The sequence below is a fragment of the Corvus kubaryi genome, unplaced genomic scaffold (genome assembly GCF_017639235.1).
Source record: "Corvus kubaryi isolate FWS band 111438036 unplaced genomic scaffold, C.kubaryi_AGA036_p1.0 130, whole genome shotgun sequence".
In the NCBI taxonomy this organism is placed as follows: domain Eukaryota; kingdom Metazoa; phylum Chordata; class Aves; order Passeriformes; family Corvidae; genus Corvus; species Corvus kubaryi.
The window spans coordinates 988,317-1,013,569 of record NW_024580665.1 but is presented as its reverse complement, the minus strand read 5'-3'; the positions used below and the strand labels follow the sequence as shown (position 1 = coordinate 1,013,569).

At 41.2% G+C, this 25,253-nt stretch overlaps 1 protein-coding gene across 8 annotated transcripts in view; it reads left to right on the top strand.

The window, feature by feature from the left end:
• IL1RAPL2 (interleukin 1 receptor accessory protein like 2) overlaps positions 1-25,253 on the top strand; it is a 386,734-nt gene that overhangs the window by 203,534 nt on the left and 157,947 nt on the right. For all 8 annotated transcript variants that reach the window (XM_042027864.1, XM_042027854.1, XM_042027872.1 and 5 more), the window contains 2 exons: positions 10,738-10,924; positions 17,588-17,741. In XM_042027864.1, coding sequence (XP_041883798.1) covers positions 10,738-10,924; positions 17,588-17,741 — 341 coding nt within the window. The remainder of the gene's footprint in view (positions 1-10,737; positions 10,925-17,587; positions 17,742-25,253) is intronic.

The following is a 25,253-nucleotide window of genomic DNA, read 5'->3' as shown; positions in this document are numbered from 1 at the left end:
CTTTAATTATTGGATATCCAAGATGAGCACATCTAACTAGCTGATGGATTACCTATCTCAGTTACCTCTCAGACTTGCACACTGGTATGTGATCAGCTTTCCTGTACAGTCCCAGGCATGACTGTAGAAGCAGCAACATCTCACATTTGGAGCAAGTGGATTCAGCATGGCACAGGCTTTCCAGGCTCTGTATGATACTAACATTAAATGCCACACATTAAAAGTGTGTGACATTTCCCACAATAAAATTGACTGATTCTGTATAAACAAAATCCCTGTGAGATATAGTATTCAATACTTGAATTCAGTGCTAGAGCAGATACATTATAAAGTCAGTATGATTCATGATAAAATAATTTTTCTTGAGGTTTTATCACTGAGATACAATGTTTTGGCATTATCAAAATGCAGGGGAAAGTGGAATCAGAATGCTTCTACATTTGTATCTAAAATTGTGTAGAAACTGATGGTGCTCCTGCAAATCATTTTGATAAGATTGTCTTTATTGAGAGAAATCAGTTCAGTCTATTCTTTGCAGAAAAACAAAGATTTGTTTCTCTTCCCTGGTGATATGTATATTTCTTCTCACTCACCCTCCTCCTCTAAAGCTTTAAAAGAGAAATTATTCATCCTCTATTACTCTGAAAAATAATGTTTACAGTTGATGAGAAGCTGCACAAACAGTCAAGGCTTCAAGCAGAAATATCCATGTTTGTGGTTGGAGAGCATCCAGTGCCTTCCCTGTTGCAGTAGCATGGACAAGAATGAGAATATTGTGTATCCTTCAGTTTTCCTAAGAGTGAAATCCCAGATTTAGCTACTTTTAAAATCACTGACCTTACTTTGTAGCCTCTACAGGTTGTCATAACAAAGCTCCGTGTGCTGCAGTGCCTCAGTAATGTTTCAGCTCACTGTGACTGGTTGCTCCTGAAGTGCCTTCCCTGGTGGGCTTCAAACCTTGCCTAGAGGAGAGAAAGGAAGCAGAGTGGAGGGACTACGTCCTCATACAGTCAGACTTTGCCTTTGCCTGCTGAAATGTTTCAGCCCTCCTCAGCCATCTCCTCTCCAACATGTCAGGGAGTTTTCATTTCCCTTCTGTTCTCCAAATAACAGTGAGAATATGCTTACCCAGGTATCATTCCTGTTGGAATCCCCATCGAGCCATCTGTAACTACAACATGTCAGTAGAAAATGTTGTCTGTGTCCTGTGAGTGGACAGACAAAGGGAAGGTTTCCTGAGGAAATCCATCATGCCCAAAGTACAAGATGACAGACCCGTAGGAGGTTAAACTGATATTTGGTAAGTGAAGGAGGACAATTTCTTCTTTTCTGGCCACCACTGAAGGGAAGGCACAGCCAGGAGGACTTGGCTGCAGGACTCAAACAGTTCACATTGCAAGGACATTCACTTCATGATTCTTTCATTCCTTGTATACCCTGTGAGACAATAACTGATCCACTGGTTTTCCTGCTCAATTGCCTGTGTACAAGCAGAGCAGGACCTGCCTTTCAACATTGCATCTGCAAAATAGGACTTATGTGCCAAACTAAGGATGTGCTCCACAGGTTTTATTCCCACAGGCAACAAAATCACTGAGGTTTAGCAACGCAGACAAGTCTGATGGGTGTCTTGAATGCAATTTTTGTTTTCTGTGCTAGGTGTCTAACAAAAAAAAGCATAGGGGAGTAGATACACTAGTCCACATGGTGTGTGTTTTGGAAGAAATAAAGGAGAAAGTGTTCAGTGCTCTCAGAAACAGAAACAGTGCTCTCACAAATGCAAAATTATTGGAAGGGGATTTCTTAATACTGACCTGAGAGCATGTTGTTTGTAATGGGGCTTTTCAGTAAGACTATGTGATTTAACATTAATATCCAAGTTCTAATAGAAGAGTATTAGGAAATAAATGAAAAGGGCTTAGTCACTTGTAGTAGCTAACTTTAAAGCAACTTGCTGCCTTCTCATTTTTAAGGACAAGGAAGGAATTTTCCCTCAGAGGAAACCCAGCCAATTACAGGTTTTCTTCTGCTGGAACAGGGTGTCTGAAGCTGACAGAGACCACATAGTTCATGACCTTAGGTGTGATATGCTGCAGTAACTTAGTGTTCTTTTGGCTTCTGCATTTCTTCTGTGTTCTGTATTGTGTTTTCATATATTCACTTCTAACATTTAATGACTAACATCAGTGAAAAGTTTAAAAAAAAAACCCAAACCCAAGGAACACTGTAGGCCTATGTGATTCAACTTAAACGTTGGGAGATTTTCTCTTGTGTCTGGGTAGTCCCTGTTGTAACGACTGACTGGTGATTTGCTTTTCAGTTGCATCTATCACAATGCAGAGGTCATTGGCACCTGTGCATGTGTGTATGAAGGCAACCAGAAAGGAAATAGCTCCTCCTGACCCTAACCATGTGTGAATCAGCTGGCTGTCACTTATTATTCTTCTTTCATAAGATGCACATCCTGACATCTTTATGTCACATTTCCCTTTTAAGATGATGTCCAAATTAAATTTAAACTTGGAGCTAAGCTTTGGTGAGAGAGACCCAACTGTGAGATGTTCTACCCAACTGCCATATCCAAACATCTTTTCTTCTTCATCCCAGGATCAAGAAGTACAAAAATTCTCTAAACATGGCTAAACTCACAGTGAGGAGTACAGGTCTTGCTTTTAAGTGCCTCTGGTGAGAACTAGATTGTAGGCAGGTGATTTGAGGAGACATTCCTGCTTGTCTATTTTTCAAGCTGTAATTAATATCAGCCTTTTAAAGCTACCTTTCAGTGACTTTGCTCAGAAGATTTTTCTTTTGAATAGAAAGGGTATAGCCTTTCTTCATTGTAAAACATGGCCCTCTGAGACATCCAGTATGTTTTAGTCAAGCTCAAATTGTCTTGTTTCTAGTGAGTCTTATGTAGAGATTGGATCTCAGGAGGAAAAAAGTGCATAAAGAATAAAAATTCTTGATGAGTGATGGGTTAGTTCCACACAGATACTTTTTCTGCTTGAAGGGAAGGCTTGAATGGGGCCTTAAACAGTACCTCTGTCTGGATTCACCACCTCTTCCTCTGTTGGAGGAGGTAATGTAAGAACACTGGATTTGTAACATTGTGCTGGTTTAGCACTTAATTTCTGAGATCATACTTCCATGGTGTTATTTTCTTTTCCTAGGGGGATCTTGAAAATCTGTCAGATGCTAAAGGAAAGGTAACATGCAATTACGATTTCTCCTTTTCAGGCATAGGAGTTGGTATTAGAATAACAGTTGTAACAGCAACAAGAAAGCAAAATACAGGACAGGAGTGTTTGGAGCAGAACCAAGGCCAGGTACCACACACAACCCACAGAATCACTGCACCTCTTGGCCTTTGGTTCAGGGGGCAACTACAGCACTGTCAGCCTGTTCCTCTTTGGGTATTGCTCTCTTACTTGACAAATTAATAAGAACTAAAAATCAAAAAAATTTCAAGGGTCTCTGATTTATAACCTCTGGCTGTCATTTGCACCATAGGCAGGAAATTGATCTTTTCCAGACAATGACTCCAAACATGTAGGAGTTAGTGGGAGTCACTGAGAAATAAGTTAACACTTGAGTGAGATCTTGGAAGAGTAAGTAAATATGGTGGCCGGTGAACATACATTACAAGGGAGAGAGAGTTTTCAGTAAGACAAGTCCCTAGTACCACAAGAACCACTTCATGTTAGGGTGGCTGGAAGGGCTTCTCCCAGGATGCTTGTTCTGTTATGTTAATCTGTCCCAGTTTTGATTCCCCGGTTGGCTGTTGGCCTCTACCCCTCGTCACTCCCCCAGAGCTTCCCCATTGGTCCCCATTCCCTAGTCCTGGCTTTTCCCCACTCCCGGATAAAACTGTGAGATTTAGGATCATGTTTGTAATTGCCTCTGCAACCTTTGACAGTGTAGAAGCAATAAATGCTCCTGCTGGAGCGCACACAAATGCCCTTCTTGACTCTTTGCTACTGACTATAATACAGAGCCCACCCGTATGTCTGGGGGGGCACGCGGGACCCCACAGAGCTGGGCAGGGACAGTATTAGTAATAACCTGTTTGTTTTTAAGATGTTACATTTGTGTGATATGAAAAAACCAAAGATGATAAACAACTCATTTTTCTTTAAGTAGATCATCAAACCATGACCTTGGTAACCATTGTGTGAACTGTAAAATTTGCACAGGAATAAATTTATAAAACTCTCATGAAGTGAGAGGAAAACAATCAAATGCTCAATTACGTCTAAAAGCTGATAAAACAGCACATTTATAGAGCAGCCAGTAGTGGATCTGGTTGTGCATTAATGCTTCAGATGGACAAAGATGTTTGGTGGTGTAGTTACTGTTTGTTGGAGGTTAGGATTTTTCTCTTTTTTTCCTTCTTTCTGTCAGGGAATTTTGTCCCATTTTTTGCCTAAGAGATGATAACGACCTGTTGTAACAGCTAGATTTTGCTTAGCAGGCTGTAGCTCCCTGAGAGCTCAGCGAGGGTTACCTAGGGCAATGCGACCCGTTGCATCCCGCAGTCCATTTCCGATGGCCCCGCCATCTTGCTCTGGTCAGCTATCAGCGTTACAACCAGGGATGACAGAGGAGGTGAGAAGGGTCTCCCACGAGGGTAAGAGATGACTTTAATCACATCTTGAACTGGCAGCCCTGAACTGGCAGAGAGACCTCATGGTCTGGGCGCGTGGGGGGTTTTGTCAGGGGCCCAGGGGCGGTCCCTGGGCCGGGATGGGGTACAGGAACCAATAGGGAGAGCCTGAGGGAGTGGCCAAGGCTAAGGGCAGGGGGGAGCAGGAAGGGGAACACGGCATCACGAAAGCAGTGGGTTAACAGGCTACCACAACGACTGGTATGCAAGAGAGACAAAAGAAGTGGCCAAGGTGGGGGGAAGGGTGCAGCTGGTTACTGTCTTAGCTGGGGGCTTTTCTCTTGGGAAGGGCAGAGATACCACGAGATTTTGGCCGGGGGATGAGGGGCTGGGCTCAGCCCCTCTTGCTCTCTCGCTCTTGGATCAGAGGGGAATGGTCAAGTTGCTGCTACCGCACAGAGAATTGTCTGCCACTGCGAAGTCCAGCCCCTGTACTGCTTCTTCCTTACTGTGGGTGACCCTTTGCTCATAAGAGTGGCCATTGAACTGGGACCTTATTAACACCTGATTGCACTGGAAGGACCCTCACCATCTACTCTAGTGACTCAGGGGAAAAACCTGGAACCCCGAACCCCTCCCCTTTCCTGGAGGTTGCATCTTCCCACCTGTGTGCAGCAGCTGCTTGCAGAAACCCGTCTGCCACTGTCCAGCCCTGGTGTTTTCTGCCGCTGCCTTGGGCTTTTTTGCTACACTTTAACTCAGCATCCCTTGCCCACCAGAACACCCCGCGGCTGCTGTTACGGCTGTGAAGTTTCTGCTACATTTTGTTTGCCACCCTGGGGTGTGCCCCCCTCTGCCGTCCCAGCCGTCCGAGGTTCCTGCTGCAGCCCATTTCACCATCCGGAGAGGTCCCGGGCCCGCCTGCCCCTGGGGGTTTGTAAAGGAAGCTGGCGCTGGGTTCTGGCTCTGTTTGTTGTTGCTGCCGGTGCTGTTGTTTGTTTGCCTTGTTATACATATATATATATGTGTGTGTGTGTATATATATATATATGCAAAGAACTGTTATTCCTCTTCTCATATCTTTGCCTGAAAGCCCCGTAATTTCAGAGTTATAATAATTTGGAGGAAATGGGGTCATATTTTTCCATTCCAAGGGAGGTTCCTGCCTTCCTTGGCAGACATCTCTCTTTAAAACCAAGACATTGCTGTTGTTGCTCTAACTCAGAATGAGCAAAGATGAATGTACAGGTTGATCTATCTAATCCTGCAGTCAGTGAGCCAATAAAAATGTCATTAAAACAGCCAGAGTGTTCAGGGACATGGAGAGAGAGATCTAAGCCTGAGGTGTGCTGTTCCCTGAGTACTGCTTTGATAAATACACTTCCCAGCATTTGGATCTACCGCCGAAGTCTTAGAATGTAATAAAAAACCCAGTACAATGAAAAATGAATCTGTAAGGGGAAAAAAACCTAGTGTGAATCCTCTTGTATAAATATGCAATTCAAAATTAGGTGGGGTTTTTCAATCTAGTAGATATAAAATATTCAACCACATTTCTGCCTCCTTCCTCTTTATGAGAAAATCAATAAATGGGGGTGGCTGGGGGAGATTCTGAGCATATTAGAGACAAAATTGTTTTACTTGACTCTTTTAGCAAACCACCCTCAATTAGCAGAAACACGAATGCAAAAAAAAAAGGGTTTTTTTTCAAAGTTGTGAATATTTACTCAAATTTGAATTCAGCCTTAGGGCTGATTAATTGTCTTGAATCCAAAACAAGATGAAAAATAATTTAGGGACTGAGACTCCAATTTCAAATGTCCATATCCATTTCTTTATATCCTCCCTTTTTCCCTCTTGTCCTTGCTTCGAAGTCCAGCCAAACACAGTTTTGCTTGCTTTTGTTTTGAGACCTGTTAAACTCCCTTGGTTCTCCCTCTAGTTTTCTACTGCGTTTGAAGCTGGCTTCAGTTTGTGGTTCAGAGCCAGCTCCAGGTGGCCTGGGGATTACAGATGCCTTGCCACCAGAACAAAGGAAATTGCTTTGTGAACTCTGGCAAAGCTAAGCCCTTCTTCCAATTGAGAGAGTAGGCCCAGTGTGTAACTATTCCCTTGAAATAGAGAATTACAGATCTTAGTTTCAGTAGGAAAATATAAGACAATTTTTCTTCTTTGCACTGTGGAGTGGTTCTTTCTTTTCTTCCCTCTTCCTGTTCCCCATATGACCACTGCTACTTCTTACAGAATTGGAATCCATTAGAAATCAACTCCTGTGGAAAATGAATGGTTTGGAAATGTTTTAGAAAAGACAAATTATCGAAAGATCCACTTTGAGACCCATGGGTTTATTTCCTTTACATGTATGTGGAAAATGTCGCCTGACATGTTCATGTGGGTTCCAGCATTCTCTACTTAGTTACAACTTTTCTTACCTGGCCTCACAATATTAAGATCACCACTGGAAGCTGTCTAGTATCTTCCTCATCCACCTGGAAGTTGCTTGTTTTTCATTCCTTTTGGCCACTGTTTCTGACAGCAAAGCCCAGGTTACCTGTAGCTTTGTTGATGTTATTTATCGTTCTTCTTGTGTCTGGCTTTCCTCATTAAAAATGGCCGTGTAACCTTTCCTGCCAGCCAGAGACTGCTGGGAGCACTGACCTCCCCCACCAAGCTCCATGACCATGTACTGAAAACAAAAGTGGATCCTCCTTTTTATAATTCATAGGCCATCTGTTTAGCTTCTGAAAGAAGAAAAGCAAAAATGTGGGGTTTGTGCTAGTTTATCTATATACCTCTACCAAAAAAAAAAAAAAAAAAAAAAAAAAGATGAAAAATACCCTTACCATAAACAACTTAAATGCAGCTCATGAAGGAGAGCACTTGTGGACACAGGGGTCCTGAAAACAATTGGAAAAAAAGAACTGGATACCTTCCCAGCACAGAAGCTTTATGGGCTTCCTGAGAGAACTCTGTAGGTGAGCTCCCATCAGTGCCCTGTGTGGCCAGGACCACCCTGTTCCTGTCTGTTTGCCAGGTGGTAAAAACAATGCTGTACCAATCCTCTTTGTGATCCCTCTCCTGAGTTCTCCCTCAAGCTGTCACCTTTAGAGGGCCCCTTTATGCCTCCAGACCCCACAAGGCAAGGAAGACAGCAAGAAAAAATCAGCACAGATGCATCAGCTGCTCAGAGAACTGAGAGATTAAATCTAACCCCCCAGCCCTGGGGAACAGCTTGCCCAGCACAGGGAGGAATGGCTCATGACGTCAGCAGACTTCAGCTCCCAGACTTCTTCCTCAAAACTGAGAAAAACAGTGAGGCTGATCAAACTACTGATTCCTTTTGCACGGGATTGAATTATCACTGTTTTTCAGAGCTGACTAGATTAAGGGAAGACTCTTCAGTCACTGACATTCCTGCAGAAATTGCCCTTTTCTGGATTACCAGCAGTAGCAGTAACACAAGCGGCTGGTGAAGAAGCATACATGAAGCTTTCAAGTCTATTGCTTTTGGCTTAGTGAGGGCTCTCTTCATCATGAGCCTGAATAGATTTATTGTCTCGGTCATGGAGTGTGAACAAAAGTGATAGTACTCACCAGGCACTTAGTTTCCTCAATTCTACTCAATTCTAATTGTAACTAATGAAAAGAATACTACATTTTTAGGTTGTGGTTCCAGGAAGCGTTTTAAATAGAAGTAGCCTCCAGCGCTGTTCAAAATACAATCTAAATAATGCAAGATTGTTAGGAGAAAATACAGCACTATTAAATAACACCAAGTAATGGACAACTATTCAAAGTAATTATTTTTTGTTAGCCTGGATCATTATTACTGAGTGCATGTGATCTTACTTGCACTCAATAATACTTGTAGTCATGCAGGAAAGCTAAATAATCATTACTGATTCATTACTATTGATTATACTGAGTGGTTGTATCCATATTTTTGATTTTCAGTGCTGTATTAGGAAGCATTGAAACTCTCAAATATGTTTTGTTTTCTTCCTACAAGAAGGGTAACCCTTTTCAAAAGCTAATTTAGGAGAAAGTTGACTTATTTTCCCTAAATTATATAAGCCCGCCCCAAATGATGGATTGTTTTTAGTCCAGAGAAATTTTCTTTCAGGTTAAATAATATGTTTCGTGCAGTTTGTGAGAATGAAACTGTATTATAGACTCTCAACCAAAATACATCATGTCGCTGTGTAAAGTGAGCCTTTTCAATCAGAGGTGAGGGAATGGACAAAATATCCACCAATTTTATTACACACATGTACAGGTGGCATTTTGAGGAGAAGTGAGTAGGAAAGATGAAGTCTGTGGTTTTGCTGAATGCATAACACTAATGATGCTGAAAATTGGATGTTTCTGAAGACTGCCTCCTGATTTGCCTTGCAAATGGCTCTGTCTGCCAATACCTGCTCATGCCACACCTTTGACAAGAACCCATTTGCAGTGTTTTGCCAGCACTTATTCAGCATGAAGCTTTGGGCTCTGGTGAAGTGTCCCTGTAGACCTTTTTATTTTCTTCCCAACTACAGGCTCACTTGACAGAAGGAAATGTAAGAGAAGATTTGTCATGGAGCATGTTGGACTTTATTTTAGTAAAAAGCACTGTCCTGGGTCTAGTTGGTGGGAGTGAGCAGCCAGCATCTTTAGTGTCAGGGTGTGACTGATGGATCACTTTCCAGGTGCACAGGGCACCCTCTGGTCTTAGCTAAATTAGTTTGCAGCAGAGCTGTGATAGAGGAGTGGCAGTGGCAAAGCCAAGATATCTCCCACAAGAGGTCTTCATAGCTCCCTTCAATGGGAGCAACCACCTAGCATGACTGGTTTGCTCCTGGCTTTTTTGGTTGTGGCACAATCAATTAAAATGACAGAATGACGCACAATGGGAGGAAGAGCCCTGTTGTACTGTGGGTTTTTCTACATGGCACAGGGTGAGGGGCAGAGCTGGCAGCCTGGGCTGCAGCTGCCTGCCCAGAGTGCAAATGCCCCACAGTATGTTAGGGTATGTATTTGATAGCCCTGTTAAAGCTTCAAGGCTGAAGAAGTCTAATTTAATCCTGTTTTCATGATCATGTGGAATGGGAACAGAGCTGGTTGTGTTTATTCTGCCCTAATATTAAGAATAGCTGTCAGGATTATTTGGGTTCTTTGGTACTCCAGGCCCCAGCAGTCACTGCACTGTGGCCAGAGACGGATCCTGGAGAGCTGGTTTTTGTGACAGGAGTTGTGGCCATGGACAGTCCATGCTGGAGCAGGGCAAAACGTGAGGAGAAAGAGGTGGCAGGGAGATGTTATGGACAGACCACCACCCCCCAGCCCCACCCCTGCACCACTTGGGGAGAGAGAGGTAGAGGAGGAAAAAGAAGATGTGAGTGGAAGGTGTTTTAGCTTTCTCATCTTTCTCACCATCAAACCTATTATAATTTGCAATTAATTAAAATATTTCTTTTCCAAGTGAAGTCTGTTTTGCCTGTGACAGTAATGGGTGAGTGGTCTCCTTGTCTTTTTCTTGACCCATGAGCTTTTTCATTTTATTTTCTCCTCCCCATCCCATTGAGGGGAGTGAAGGGAGAAGTTGGTGGGAGGCTGGCGCTGGTCCAGGTCGACCCACAGTATCATGTGCTGTAGAATTTTGTACAGTGGTTCCTTCTAGGGAGAAGTCCTTCCTGCACGATGTGCTTTAACATCCCGCTCATAACCCTTCTTCTCAAACATATAGCACTGCACACTGGAGTGAAATCTCCTGAAGGTGGGAGAGAACAAGGATGAGGAGAAGTGTAGGGGGCATACAGAGGAAATGGGACAATATATCCTGACCAACATTTGAGGTGCCAACAGATTCCTGTGTTCATAGACTTGCAAGCTTGAAAGATCTGCTGTGCTGGGTTAGATCACTTGTCAACAATATTTCTACAAAGTTCTTCATAGTCTTCAGAGTCAATCAGAAGTTAGCCTTTATGTTTCCTAGTAATTCCTCTGTGCTGGAAATGCACAGCATGGCTGTCACTATTTGAATGTGTCACTCAAGTGTTTGTGAAAATGGGAGCTTAACAAAGAAACTTACTGTGCCAAAACAAACATGATGAAAAGAAGGCAGGATAAATGAAACCATCTTTCTATCCCTGCAGAAACTCAACGTATTGCATGAAGGTGTCCATGTCCTTGACGGTAGCTGAGAATGAATCTGGGCTTTGCTACAACAGCAAGATCAGATATCTGGAAAAATCAGAAGTCACTAAGAGAAAGACGATCTCCTGTCCTGATATTGAGGATTACAAAACAGCGAGTCAAGAGCCAGATGTGGTGTGGTACAAGGTAACTATTGCAGTCTTACTGCTATTGTGCTGAAACTGTACAAAACTTTCACTTTTCAGTCTGAGGCTTAGAGCTGGCTTTCTCTGAGGCATCAGTGGTTTGTGACTGGCCTGGAGAATGTTCTCCCAGTGGTAAAATTACCCAGCATAGTCGTCGTCCAGCAGAAATCAGTATCAATGAGGATGTTCTGTGAGAGAGCTCACAGGGCTTCTCTATCAGCAGTACCACATTCCCAAACCACAGTGCCTCTGTACCAGTTTGTACCTGGGTGTGGTGTTTCCTTGCCTGATACTGGAGTAGAAACAAAGGGAGGCACCTGCAAGGGAGCCAAAGGCGTATCAGCACTGCCAGCTTCAGTTGTGCCGCCCAATTAATTTTATGGAGTCTGTCGGGTAATTTCACCAAGACTTGTAAATTTTTACCAAAGTCTGCTGGAGTGTGCAGAAAAGTCTGCTGAGGTTCATTGAGTAACTGTAGTGAAGTCAGTTAATTTTAACTGAAGTCAGTTAGATACTTTTACTACTTGCCGGGTAACTCATGTGACTGTGCCTGTCAAGTATCACACACCACTTTCATCAGCAGATGTATTGGTGATGTGTTTCTGTAGCTCTCCAAGAAAGCAGGAGAATGAGTAAAATATGGATTGGCTGGCAGACATCAGGTAATGAGACCACAGCAAGGTCTGGCAAATTTTGCCTGTTGTCTGGACTTGGATCAAAGTCTGATATTTGAAAAGCCCTCAGGTATCAGTTGATGCAAGAAACAGTGGAGAAGAATAAAGAGCTGAGAGTCAGAAGGAACCAGAAATAGTTGGGCAAGAGGAACAGTTCAGTGAGGGCTGCAGAAAACAGAGTTTGGATTGTAGGAGTTTAGGATAATCTTGGTTCAGGTAATAAAGACAGAAACACACAAACTAGTTAAATCCTAAATTTGGAGTGCTTGATTTGCCAACCTTAATAACATTCTTTAAAGACAATTATTTTGTATGAAATAAGTACTATGGGCAGACCAGCAGATTTTTTTTCCTCCTTAGCAGCAGAAAAGAGCAATTATAAAAGTTGTCATTTATTTCTGGTTTTTTTACAGAAATCTCACGTTATATCTTATAGTAACAAAATGTGTGCCATAAGCCGCTGTTAGTGTGAACAAAGTTTTTCTTTCAGCAGTTGAAGCTCTTTCTCTCAGCATATGGGTTGATGTCTTCAATGCTGTTCATATGTCAAATATATGTGTTTAGTTAATCATAGAACATGTTGGAAGGGGCTCACAGGGATCGTTGATTCCAGTTCCTGGCTCTGCACAGAAAGTCTGAAATCTCAGAGCAAAGAGGATACTGGAGAGAAGCTGCTTCTTGCCCTCTCTGCCTTGGTATTACTGAACACCAGATCACTGAAGATCTCCATTATTTGCAAAAACACACTGAAAAATAGTCTGGCAGAAATGATCTTCAGCTATCATGGAGCAGAAATGAGTCTAAAGAAGATGCATGTGCAGCCCCACACCAGCAATACTTTGTACTGACCAAGACAGGGAGCAGAAGGGTCGGTTCCATAATCCCACCTGTGTTGTCTGGGTGTCACACACAGGTTGTGTGACACCAGGCTGGAGTGTGACAGCTGACTGACAAATCATTACTGAGGTGAAACTGAGCAGAATTGATGTCATTGGATGAGAACAGTGGGACAGTCGAAGTCGACAACTTTTAGTCTGGCTTGATAGTGAAAAGAGACATGAGTGAGATAACCTACTACATACACCTTCTTATCTATAATTAACAATAACAAGTTATCAGTTTGGCTCTTAAAGAAACATCTTTGTTACCTAGATCTGCATCAGGAAGCTCAGCAGTGTGCAGTTGCAATATTAATATTGTGCAGAAGGTATGTATGTCAGGTTATCCCTTGAATCTTATTCCTGAACAGGGTTTTGGATATTCTAGAGACTGTTATGTTACTGTTAATAAAAGTCTGCATATTCAAAGGACCAGAAGTCCAGTTTCTAGAAAATATATAATTATATGGATTTCAAATTAATTTGATGAACACTTGGGTAACCCCTACAAACTGCAGTGTGGAACTTAAGATCATGCTGGGAGAGGCAATGTGAGCAAGAAAAAGCAGGTCCCTTCTCCTGAAGAATAGTGTAAAGTGTTATTCTGCCTTAGGATCTGACCCTCACTTTCCAAAGAAGGCATCCATTTCTGGTCATAGCACTGGATCCTCAAGGTTTTCCTGTCTACCTTGGATTTTAATCTTGATGTGTACATGAAGCCACCTGCTTGAGTAAATCTGCTCCAGAGGCACTGCAGAGTGTATTCCATTCCATTATGCTGGAATATTTACAGATTTTTGCCCAGACGGGGAGCATAAGTTGTTGAAAATAGAGCAGTAGACAGATAAATAAATATGAGGAAGTCCTTGAGATTTCCTTCTTTATCCTTTCTGCTGTGAAGAGAAATCGTTGTGTTCACGAGAACCTGACAGTTCACTGGTAGTCTGGGAGTTTGGACTTGTGACCTATGAAATACCATTAGACAGGACAATGATGATGCCAGTCCACTGTGTGGAGAACCTGCTCTGCCTTCCGAAAGGCTTCTCTATGTTGAGGGATTAATGAATCTGAGCCAGTAATTGCATCAATTTACTGGGAGTTAACTGTAATTTAAACATGCTCTTAATTGTGCCTGAATAGAATTACACATGCACACCCGGTACGTAATAAAACATTTGCTGTAAGGATTTGTTTTAACAGTAGTATGAACTTCACTTCTGGCTAGAATTACACTGCATGAAATATTAATTCTTAAAGATTTCCCCTGTTAATGCCATTGATATACTCTCAGCTCAGTTATGCCTGTTAGAACTGTTTTGACAAGAAATGCAAGGTTTTTTTGAAGTAAATGTGTGTGTCAAGGCATGATTGAATGAATGGGATTTAAGAGTAAGAGGAGTTTCATGAAAAATCAGCTGGCAGAGGGAAAAGGTATATTACATCTTGAGTGTGGAGTCTTAATCCATTTCCATCATGTCTTTTCTACTGCTGCGTTCAAAGGAGGGCTAAGAGAACAATCAAAATGTCAGGTGAAGGACAGGTAGTTATCTACTCAGAAAAATGGACTTTTGAGGTACTGCCACTTAGATTTCAAGGAACTGAAAAAGAAGCATAATAGTGCACACCTTAATTTACTGGGGAAAAAAAACCCCAAAACACTTCAGATATCTAAGGAAAGTAGAAAAAGAAACTTGCAGATTCTTCTAGCAGGTAAACATATTGCAAAAGCAGAAAAGAACAATTAATTGGTTAAAGCATTTGGGGAGAACTTAGAGCACCTTCCAGTACCTGAAGGGGGCTTAGAAGATGACTGGAGAGGGACTTTTCATAAGGGCATGTAGTGAAAGGACGGATGGGAATGGACTTGGACTGAAGGAGGGTAGGTTTAGATTAGATACTAAGTTTTTTCTCGTGAGAGTGGTGAGGCACAGGCACAGGTTGCCCAGAGAAGCTGTGGACTCCGCATCCCTGGAAGGGTTCAACACCAAGTTGGATGGGGCTTGGAGCAACCTCGTTTACTGGAAGGCATCCCTGCTCATGCAGTGGGGGTGGAATGAAATGATCTGTAAGGTCCCTTCCAACTCAAACTATTCTGTGATTCCATGAAATGAGTCATACAACTGAGCACTTAACCTTTTAGGGAAATTAGCAGACCTCTGACAGTAAAATCTAGATTGTTTTCACAATATGAAAACTAGTAACAATTTTGTTTCTCGGCCATTTTCCAGCTTCTCCCCTTTTTCACTTTTAGTTTTGTGTATTAAATATATAAACAAGCATTTTCAACATACTTTTGTAAAGCCTGCATAGTTGGCAGAATAAAAAATAATTAGCTGAAATTTGGGAAAGAAAGGCTTATAAATAATCTTTAATATGAAGTGTTTCAAGAAGATAAAAAAAGAAATAATTAGGGAATTAGGGGTACAATTCCACTAGAACAATTCCTCTAAGTAAAACCACAGTAGCACAAACATTGTTTTTGCTAAATCATTAATCTTTGTAGTAGTAAAGGTGTCATCCTTCTTATTACAAACTTATATATAAAAATATAACACGTATAAATATCTTCCATCTCTTTGCTCCCATACTTTTAAAAATAGAGAATATAAAACTGGCAACACATGATAGGATATTTCAGTGCTGCAATAAAGAGTGCATATCTGAAATGTGCTTACTTTCTGTGTTCTGGGAATTGTATTCCTTCTAAATTAGGATTGAATAGGACTGAATTGTATTCTTTGCCCAGTGTTCAGATTTAGTTACTCCAAGTAGGTGGTTGATGTACTTTTCAATAGAACTAAAGTATTGAGCTCAAATTAGAAAGGATTTAATGGCATTTCCTGGCTCAGATTTGTGTCCTGACTGAGTCTCAGCACAGTAGACGGGATCTGGATTCTGATCATTCTCTATTACCAGTGTTAACTAAAGTTCACATGCAAGACAAGATTATGCTTCCCTTACAGCTATACTTTGGAAACCGAGAGATAAGCTGATCACTCTGTTACCTGCAGTAGTGTTGCACAACTTCCAAATCTGAAATCTGACCATATTGTAACTGAATTTGGTCTCCTAGGGACTGGGATAATTCTTCAGTGCTCCCTTTTCAAGTGCAAGGCCAGAAACTCTCAGTCCTGTCTTTCTATTTCTCTGTTGTTGAATCAACATGGAGTTGGAATGTGTATGAAGTCCCATGAAAAATTTATGTTTGTGTCATGCTGATCTCCTACTGTGGTACAATATATTTGCATGTTGACATATTTTCTTGTTTGGTTGTTTTCTTAAGAGAAAGCTTTGTTCTATTTTGTTTTCTGTGTTTCTGACACTGCTGTTGAAGACAAGCAGAAAATGGGGCATAGGTGTGGGCATGTCACCAGTCTCTGAAGTTGCTGAGCCTGATGTAACTGATGTGAGACTGCTGCAGTCTGAGAGCTTGTTCCAAGCTTCCACCTTGAGAGAGGGAGTAGAGGGGCATTGAAGGTACTCAGGCCCTGTGTTGCTTTGTGTTTCCTGGGTACAGAATTACCCAGACCTTCCAGAACTGCTGGAACTACTGAGTGCTTTAGAGAACTCAGAAAAGCATAATTTTTTTGCAGGCAGAACAGGCTTGATGTTAAAGGTATTTAGAGAAAATAAATACATAATCTTAAGGTGCCATTTTCAAAAGACAATGATTAGGTTTTGTTGGAACCCTGAGTTCTGAGATTTTCAGCCTTTCAGTGCTGACAGACAGTGGTCCTCAGAAGCACACTGCATTTGACCTGAAACCTTGGGAAAGGCTTCCTAAATTATGTGGTAACACTGAGGTTGTTGCTGTGTAATTAAAAGTTATATCACTGGGTGGAATATGTAGAGGTATAGAAAATTAGATTTAGGGGATATAGGTAACAATATGGAGGATTTTGGGTGTGGATTTGTTCTTCTTCTTTTCTCCTTCTTCTTCACAAATCTGGGTGCTCTGGTATTGGGCCAAAAAACCCACATTGCGGGTCATGAACAGTTAGTTATGGGATTATAAATAAAAACAAGTTACTTGGTTGGGTGATTTGGACCTTAAAAAGCCTTGGAAGTTAGAACTCACGGCCATTTTCCACCTTGTTAACTTGGAGGCACACTCTGTGAAGCTGTACTACAGATAAGATACAATAAACAACTAAGTCCGAAGATGAACTCTCGGTCTCCTGCATTTTAATTCAAACTCTTGAGTAAAAGAACTCAAGAAACAAAAGAAAAGATAGAAGAGAAAATTAATAGGTTTGGCCCATGCTTTTAGGTCAGAACATTCCAAGAATTATTCAATCATGAGTGCTGTTCACGTGGAAGGTGACTGATCTGCCTGCAAGGATCCAGTATATTAGGAAAGGGAGAGCCTCTTCTTGCACTGTATCACACCCTACCCAGAAGGACTCAAATGCTGTTCCAGTAGGACCAATTTGTAGCAATGAACCTAAATCTGCCAAACAACAGCTAATGACTGCATGATGAAGTCTGTGGGAGTTGCAGGCTATCAGTACCATGTCCTGCATCAGAGGATGCATATGGGGGTGATGTTGCAAAGTGCCTGGTGATGGGAAAAGGCTGAGTTAAAGCTCATCAGGTGCTGGAGAAGCCAGTGATGAGAAACAAGGCTGTAAGAAAACCAGGCTTCTGAATTCTCTTAACAAACTGCTGTTCTTCCTGTTTTCTTCCACTGGTAAATGGTTCTGGCCTGGGACTATGTGTAAAGTTTGCCTTCAGGCTAACTCTTTAACAGATGTTCCCCTTACTCCATTCAAATACAGATGTGTTTTAATGGTCCGTCCTAAAGGAGAGGTCTTGGCAGTTGTTATGAAGAAAAAGAAGATACGTAACCATTGCTTGAGGACACCATGTATTAAACACAGCCCATGTGATACAGTAGGAATAACTGGACCTTAAAAACATTTATGTTTAATTTCAGTCTTCAAATTAATTCCAGTTTCAGATCTCTGTGCTTTCTGAAATTATATTTGAATTTTAATTGCAAAATATATCTAGGTGGTTGTTTACTTACGTATAATACTGAAAATCTGATCGGGCAACACTGTCTTATGTCGTACAAGCCAGGTAATGTTGACACTGGATTTTTTTCTGCAGGAATGTAAGCCAAAAGTGTGGAGAAGCGCTGTAATTCAGAAGGGAAATACTCTCTTAATTCAAGAGGTCCAGGAAGAAGATGGAGGAAATTATACCTGTGAACTAAAGTTTGAAAGCAAGCTTATACGAAGGACAGTTGAATTGAAGGTTACTGGTAAGAATTTTTGTTCTATGTCAATAGGACAAAAAATATAGCTTTGAAATAATAAGAAAAAATCATTTTCACATGTCGGTGAAATCTGTCGGTGAATCTGTTTGATAGAAGTAAGTCCAAAGCAAATCCCAGTAGCTGAGCAGTCACAGACTTGGGGAAATTGATATCAAGATCTTCTAAAATTCCACAGAAGAGTACTTCTACCTTTTGGTCAATACAAAAGCTGGAAATGCTCCATATTTCTAAGCCTTCATTTTATTTATGATGATCAGCTTTTCTAGTCTAGGGTTTGTATCACGGTATCCCGCAGTGGTAGGGAGGAGACGAGAGATCCAACAGGCAGGAATTGTGCAGCAAGATTCCTTTTCTAATTATTTTACAACTCTTTTCTAGACTTTTTTCTTCATAGTCTAATTGGTCAAAGGATCAGCCACCCCTTGGGGTGATTGGCTAAAATCCTAAAACATCCATTGTCAACATATTTTTCTACTGTACTATAAACAAAGCTTTGCAAGGTCACAGGTGTTCATAGCTTATAGAACTCTGCTAGTATCTTCAGTGAGAGAGCAAAATATCTCACGAGACTGGAAAGAAGCAAGAGAAATTCTTGCTAGCTGCATATTTGTATCCACAGGTTTGTCTTTAGTGAAGATTATGGCACAACCTATTCCAAAAATGAAGTTAGCAATATTGGACTGTCAAAACAAAGTAACCTGCTTGTCAGGAGGTCATACAGTCTATAGTTTTGACTCAATGTAGTATCTACTAGACAACAGTATTTTTCTGTCTATTTTTGCCAGGTACCAAAAATGAACAGCTAAAAAATGTATTGTCTACCGATATATTCCTACTCCCTTTTCATCCCACTGTACAGTATGACATCTATAATTATTATTTTGCCTTCTGTGTCTGTGGAACTTTGCAAGTATCTGAAAACAGTTGAGGTTTTCTTCAGCCTTTCACACAAAACCATATAAACAAATGGTTAGGTATTTTCCCCACATACTGATTAAAATGGGGCCCTACTCAAAGCAATGACAGGTAGAATTCCACTTTCTTATATCTAACTGAATTATTCCATATGATGTTTCTAATATATTCTTGAAAAAAATCCCTCCTTTATTTTGGGTGGAATCCATTTTTTTATTCTTATCATTATTCCTCATTTTCAGTGTGTTCTTTTCCCTGTGTGCCCTATGTCATGTGACCCTTTATTGTCCATTTTTGACCATGGACAGATCTTTGACCATGGACAAATCTCTAAAGTATTGATTTGACCTACCTGACCCTAACCTGTCAAGCGAAGATATAATACCTGCCTTGTGCGTAGTTGCTACCTTATGTAGCATGCTGTTCTTCAACCAGAATGTGAACTAAGTTTGACAAAGTGAAAATGAGATGCGTTTAATTCAATTCCCCACAATGGATATTCTGTGCTCTCCTTCTCATCATGACCTTGCTAGAAGTCATATGTTCTCTTAACTATTTAAACATTGTGGTGTAGTTATACTTCACAATTTAAGGAATTAGTCCTAAACAAAATATAGTATTTATTACAATTATTTCTCTTATTAAAAAGTTTATTATCTGAATTAATTAAAATGCAAGTATGAAATATGTAAGTGTTCTCCTTTTTGCAAAATGCTTGAGAAGCAGAAGATTTTCCCCCTTTTAATTTGGTGTGAAATTCATGTTGCATTAAATTTTTTTTAGTTTATAAAAACACATATGTTTGTAAACACCTTTTCCAGATGGAAATGTTTGGGAGACATATCTGATGGTATGTGTTTGCTGGTTGAATCTCTCTAGATATCTGAAAGAGGCTAGTTAGTTTATGTAGATGACAACCTAAAAATGTGGGTAAGAACTACAAATATAATAGAACCACATAAGCATATTAACTCACAGCTTGATTGAGCAAGTTTCTTTCTCCTGTTTTTGTTTCAGTTTGTGAATTTTACATGTATGTAGGTTTAGATCTTCGTGGGAGAAAAGTCAAAGAAAACTTGTACAACAAACAGCGAAGGATTACTTGTGTTGTGTGGCTCTTCAAGCCAGGTGGGGGGTCCTGAGGTTAGATCATAGGCTGGGAGCAGGTACATGTCGTACTCAGGGACTTGGCTGAATAAATGTTGTGACCCTTCACAGACTCATCCCAGTATGTCCAGGTCTTTCTTGTAATGGGATTGGTGTTGCACTGGGCCTGGTTTTTCATCTGTCTGAAAATGAGTTCTCATCAAAATATTGTACCAGGAGAAGCTAGAGGGAGAACCAGATCTCTAACTGCTGAACCTGCTGGTCTTTAAAATCACCATTAGCAAATACTGCTGAAGGCTTACCAGCAAAGCTGGGGTAGGATTGTCTCTGCTAGCCTGCAACACAGATGTGGAGCAAAGGATCTTACCTGCTGCTTTCTTCTGCAGGAGCTTTGTAATGATGTTTCTATTACTGGTACTCATTACCATGCCTGAATTGGCATTTATTGGCAAGTGTCTGAGTTCCTCTAACATAAAGATTTTGAACAGAAAGACTCTGTGGGCACTGCTAGCAACCATGGTAACCTGAAATTGTTACTGAAGAGCTATTCTGAAAGTGAAATGGGCAACTCCACATCTCCCTTGAGCAAGGAGAGATGCACTGCCATGGAGAGAGAGGAACCTGGCCTAGATTCCCTGTAGTCTTTCAGGCACTTGCTGAAGTACACAGTACACTGTAGTGGTGTACAAAGTACACCCGTTAGTGGATGAAGTTATCTCTTAATTGTAAGACAGGATCTTCTTTGAAGTCACATCAAATATGGTACATGAGGTTTTTAGTCCTTTGTGAAGATTCTGGTAGTTATGTAAGTAGCAATATGAAATATTTACTATTCATTGCTAAATGCAGAATGGGTATCTAAACAGTGAAACTTGAAATCAGAATAAGTGCAGTGCTGTCATAACAGAAGTTACATCAAAAGATTTAGGAAAATTTCAAGGTGCAGGAGCCAGAAGCACCATTTTAACTTGCTGTTGGTAAAACTAATCAGAATAGTTAATGATATCCCAGACAAATGCAGCAGTTTTGCTGAAGATGTGATCCCACAAGCCAGCCTGATCCAAGTTAACAGCAGACAAGAGTGCAGTTGTGGGCTGAATGAAGGATGACTGTCTGGTATTTATATTAGTGTTGCCTAAGGATTTATTTCCAGTGGAGGCTTTCAACTGGGGACACGACCCTGCTCTTATTTAGTTACTCAGAAAAGTCCAGTGATGTCATTAGAGCTATTAGAATGTGTTGCCTTAACTTCCTGCGCCGAAGTGTTGATGCAGTTGTCTTAGTGGCTGTGACTGTGGCAGGGAGCTGCAAGGACAGCATGTGCTTTCCTTGGATCCTGTCTTGCCTTCTGGCCTTTGGAGACCCAAATGGGAGTGGGCCAGTTAGAGGTAGGAGGGGAGTTCCTCCTCCTCCCTTTCTTCTGTGACTAAGTCATGATATGAGCAACTATGAGATAATTAGTAAGAAAGAAATCTCAGGAGTCATAGATGGAAACTGAAAGCTATCAGTGTGTGATGCCTGGCCAGGAGAAGACAGACAGAGGGACCTCAGTGGTATTAGTAGGTGAGCAGAGCAGAAAGCAAACAGGTCAGATGGCATTTGCAGGAAGGGGCAGTTGGATGTAGGTGCAGGGCTTGCAGTGTCATTGTCTGGCTGTGGTGGGTTCATTACAGTTGAGTGTTATTCAGATGATAAAAGGCTTCAGAGGCTGTAGCTCTTTGGGGTGGTAAGGGAAAGGCTTTCAGCCTAGAATATATTTGAAAAATATTTTGACACAAAGTATTTATAGGGAAAAAATCCTGAGCTACAATACAGCACTAATGAGCAGTGCGTAAATCTTGGTGTTTGGGTGCATTTAACAAAAATAGATTGTCAACAAAACAGCTTTTTCATCACTAGTTCTTCATGGGTTCATTATATTATGCAGACAGATGTGAAACAAGTCTTGTCAGCCTTTTTTGCTGAAGAAACATGACAACAGTGTTATCTCTTAGCAAATAACACATAACCCTTCAGTCTATATAAAAAAAATATATAGATACCACTTCACTTTGCTTCTTGGTAGCTTTGGTGTGACAAACAAGTGATATTAGAAACTGTGATCTAGGGTTCTAAAGCATAAAAATGAAACAGAAGCTTATCACAGGGGGTCCGATGCTGGTCAGCACCGGTATGCCACGACCTTCCTAGAGAGAGCATCCTGCAAAGAACAACTCCCCCAGGGGCGGTGGCAGGCCTCCGTGGGCAGCACGGGATTTCAGCAAGTGTAGCAACTTCTCTGCTACAAGTGATTCCAGCTCTTGTGATTCAGCTTTGTGAAATCACCCAAGGCGAACTCGGGAATAGAGAGACAGGAGCCTCGTTTGGTAATTCCACAGAGGTAGCTTTTATTGTCCAGCAGCCCCTGTGGAGGGAAAGCCAGAGACAAAGACTCCCTAACTGAGGCAGAAACAGGGGCTTTTTATGGGAAAGGCAGGGGGTGGAGTAGAAACCAGCTAGCCAACTGGGTACAGGCTATCACCACATAGAAACAAGGCATGCTGGGGGTGGTTCACTTTGTCACCATGATCCGAGGAAGGTTGCTTATCTCTGGGAGAGTCCTTTTGCCCTCAGGCCTCTCTCCTCCAAGGGAGGAGTGCACAGGGCTCTTGTGCCAAAGGCTCACAGCCCTCCACAGAAACTCAGTTTTTAATTTGATAATAAATTAGAGTGTTCCCTTTAGAAAAAACTGAATGCAGTAATATAAAGTTACAGATAATCTACCTTATTAGAATTTATTAAAATTACAGCTATTCAGGAATATCAGCAATCAAAAGCATGTTAATGAGCACTGTAAATGCCAATGTTTATGGAAGAACAGTTATACTATTCAGATTAAAAGAAAAAAAACCCCGAACATAGAAAGTAATGTTGGTTTTGAAAGACAATTTATGCATCTTCCTGTTTTCCCCAGCCCTACCAACAAGTTCACTCTGTCTTGATGCACAGCAATGTTTCAATAGCTTTGAGGGTGAAAAGGTGCAATTGTGAAAAACACCTACTGTGTTTATCTGCTCCTTCAGCACTCTTTCTGTTTTGGAACAGTGGTCTATAGGGACACAGGCCGAGAAGAAGATGCAAGGAGAGATACGTTGGAGGTTTGGGAAAGGGTGATGCCTCTGAGAAGGGCGCAAGACCTGCTCTCACGGTGTGGCCCAGGTGTCCCCTGGCAGATGAGGCTGTTTTGCAGGGATGTGTTTTTTCAGGGACAGCTGTGCTAGTGGGAGAGGTTGCCTTGTTCTTTCTGCTGCCTGTGGAAAGAAGTGATTTGTGAGCTTGTACTGGTGAGTTATTTTCCAGTATGACAGCAGAAGGTGGCCATCTGACCAACTTCATAAAATGCTGGTGATGGATTGGAGTGACATGCAGGAATTACTGGACCACTCTGTCCAGGAGCTCTGTCCTCCAAGTTTCCCTCAACCTCTACTCTGGCATATTCTTCACAGGCTAATAGGCTACTAAAATGCCTGGCTGTTCCTAAAAGTCATTTACGCGGTAATATCTGTTTTGACCACCGTAAATGACAAATTATTCCACATGGCTACTTGAGTTGAATGATTCCGCCTGAATTCACTCTTTGATCATAGTTTTTCAATTAAATTCTTTCAATTCTCATTACATTGCTCACTTTTCAAATTACACCTGCTGCTGTTGCTAGATTTTGTTTGTGGGTTTGGGACCCCTTTATTAGCAAAAGTAGTTGATGGTGATTTGCTATTTTTAAACCAAGGGAGTGAATTGGATTTAGAAGGGCAAACAATTAGTTGGACTTTCCAGCAGCTCTAGGGCCGTAGAGAGAGAAACTACCACAAAAGCAGTGAGGATATGAGCAAAAAGTATGTCCACCATTTGGTAGTGGTTGCTTTTCTGCACATTTTTAATCCTCTGTGAACTGGATATGCTGCTTTATATTATTAGAAGTTGAGGCTAGTGACACATCAGCAGCATTCACTGGGTGCTGATCAGAACAAATTTGTATCTGCAGTAATCCATAAGTGCTCTCTAGGCCTTATCAGTTTATGGTAAATAAAGTATTGTCACCAAAATCATACAAAAGACGTGTTGACTGACAACATTTTTGTCTGCTGAGAGTTTCCAGAACAACCACAGCAAAAAGTGTTAAGATAAATTAAAAGCTTATTTAAACTGAGCTGAAACATGGAAGTCCTTCCAAGTCCTTTGGAATTGAGACTATTATAAGGGATTTCTTTTATGGTGTCAAATACAAGAGTTGGTGTTTGCTTAAAAATCTGAAAACATGTAATTGTGATTCCCTCCCAGCGGCGTCGTGTTTTGGCATAAACAATTTAGTAATCTGCAATGAATTTATGAAATAGTTCAGCGTTGCTTAAGGAGTTACTTATCCAAAAATCCAGTTTAGCTCTGAAAGGTCACTGAGCTCTGAATATGATTTGTAGATGTAAACAAAAGCAGGGCCAGCATATAAGACTCAGGTTTAAAAAGCAGGTGGCTGGGGAGCAGAAGCTGAGCTGAACATCCCCAGCAGTTTTGTACAGCAGCAGGTCCTGTGCTCGGGACATGCCTGAACTCTTGTGTGCAGGGATTCCTCAGTTAGCTCTGAAGGAGCTTTTCCAGCACAGCCAGTTAACCTGTTTGCGTGGCTTTTGGTACCCAAACTAACTCCGACATCTCTGCCTGGTATTGCACTCTGCATAGAAGGCAGAGCCTCTGGGTCCTGATGGAGGCTGGACATGCTCTCGCATTGTTGCTTTATTTTCTGAGCCCCAGAACCTTTTGTTTGCAGACAGGATGAAACAGCTATTGTTACCACCATTTTATCATCAAATAAGGCAGTAACATCAATTAGAGCACTGTGTGAAAGTAACATTAATTTCAATTTATGTAATTTTAACATCAGAGGTCATATTGCAACACTTTGTATTTCTGATTTTTTTATGTCAAATTACTTCTTTGTTGTGAGCTGATATATTTTAATTTGACTTGTGGCTCTACTATTTTTAATAACACATATAGCTAAAATTTTTCAGCATTTCTGAAATGAGATATTTTGAATGCTTCTATTAATTTCTTTTTTAATTGATGTTTTGCAGGAAATTGCTTGTGAAATACCAAAATTTTCCCCAAATGCAAGCTCTGGTTCTTGTCAGCACTCAATATCTCACCTAATCCCTCGGATCTGGGAGTTGCTTGAAGTGCAGGGGTGTTTTATTGCTGATTTTGGCCAGCAGCTCTGGTGAGAGCTGTTAGCTCCCCTCTCCCTTATTTATTTGTATTTTCAAGCATGGGTCAGAGAGCCTGTTGTCTCAAATAAAGCAGAAAACATTTCAAAGAAAGCCTAAAGCAGCCTGTGAATTTTCCTGATGAAACAGCCTGAAGAGCCCTCCAAGATAAAACATGGTGACGTGCGGATGGTGGTAGTTGGTCTGGCCTTCAGGGTTTGCTCCTCCTCACATC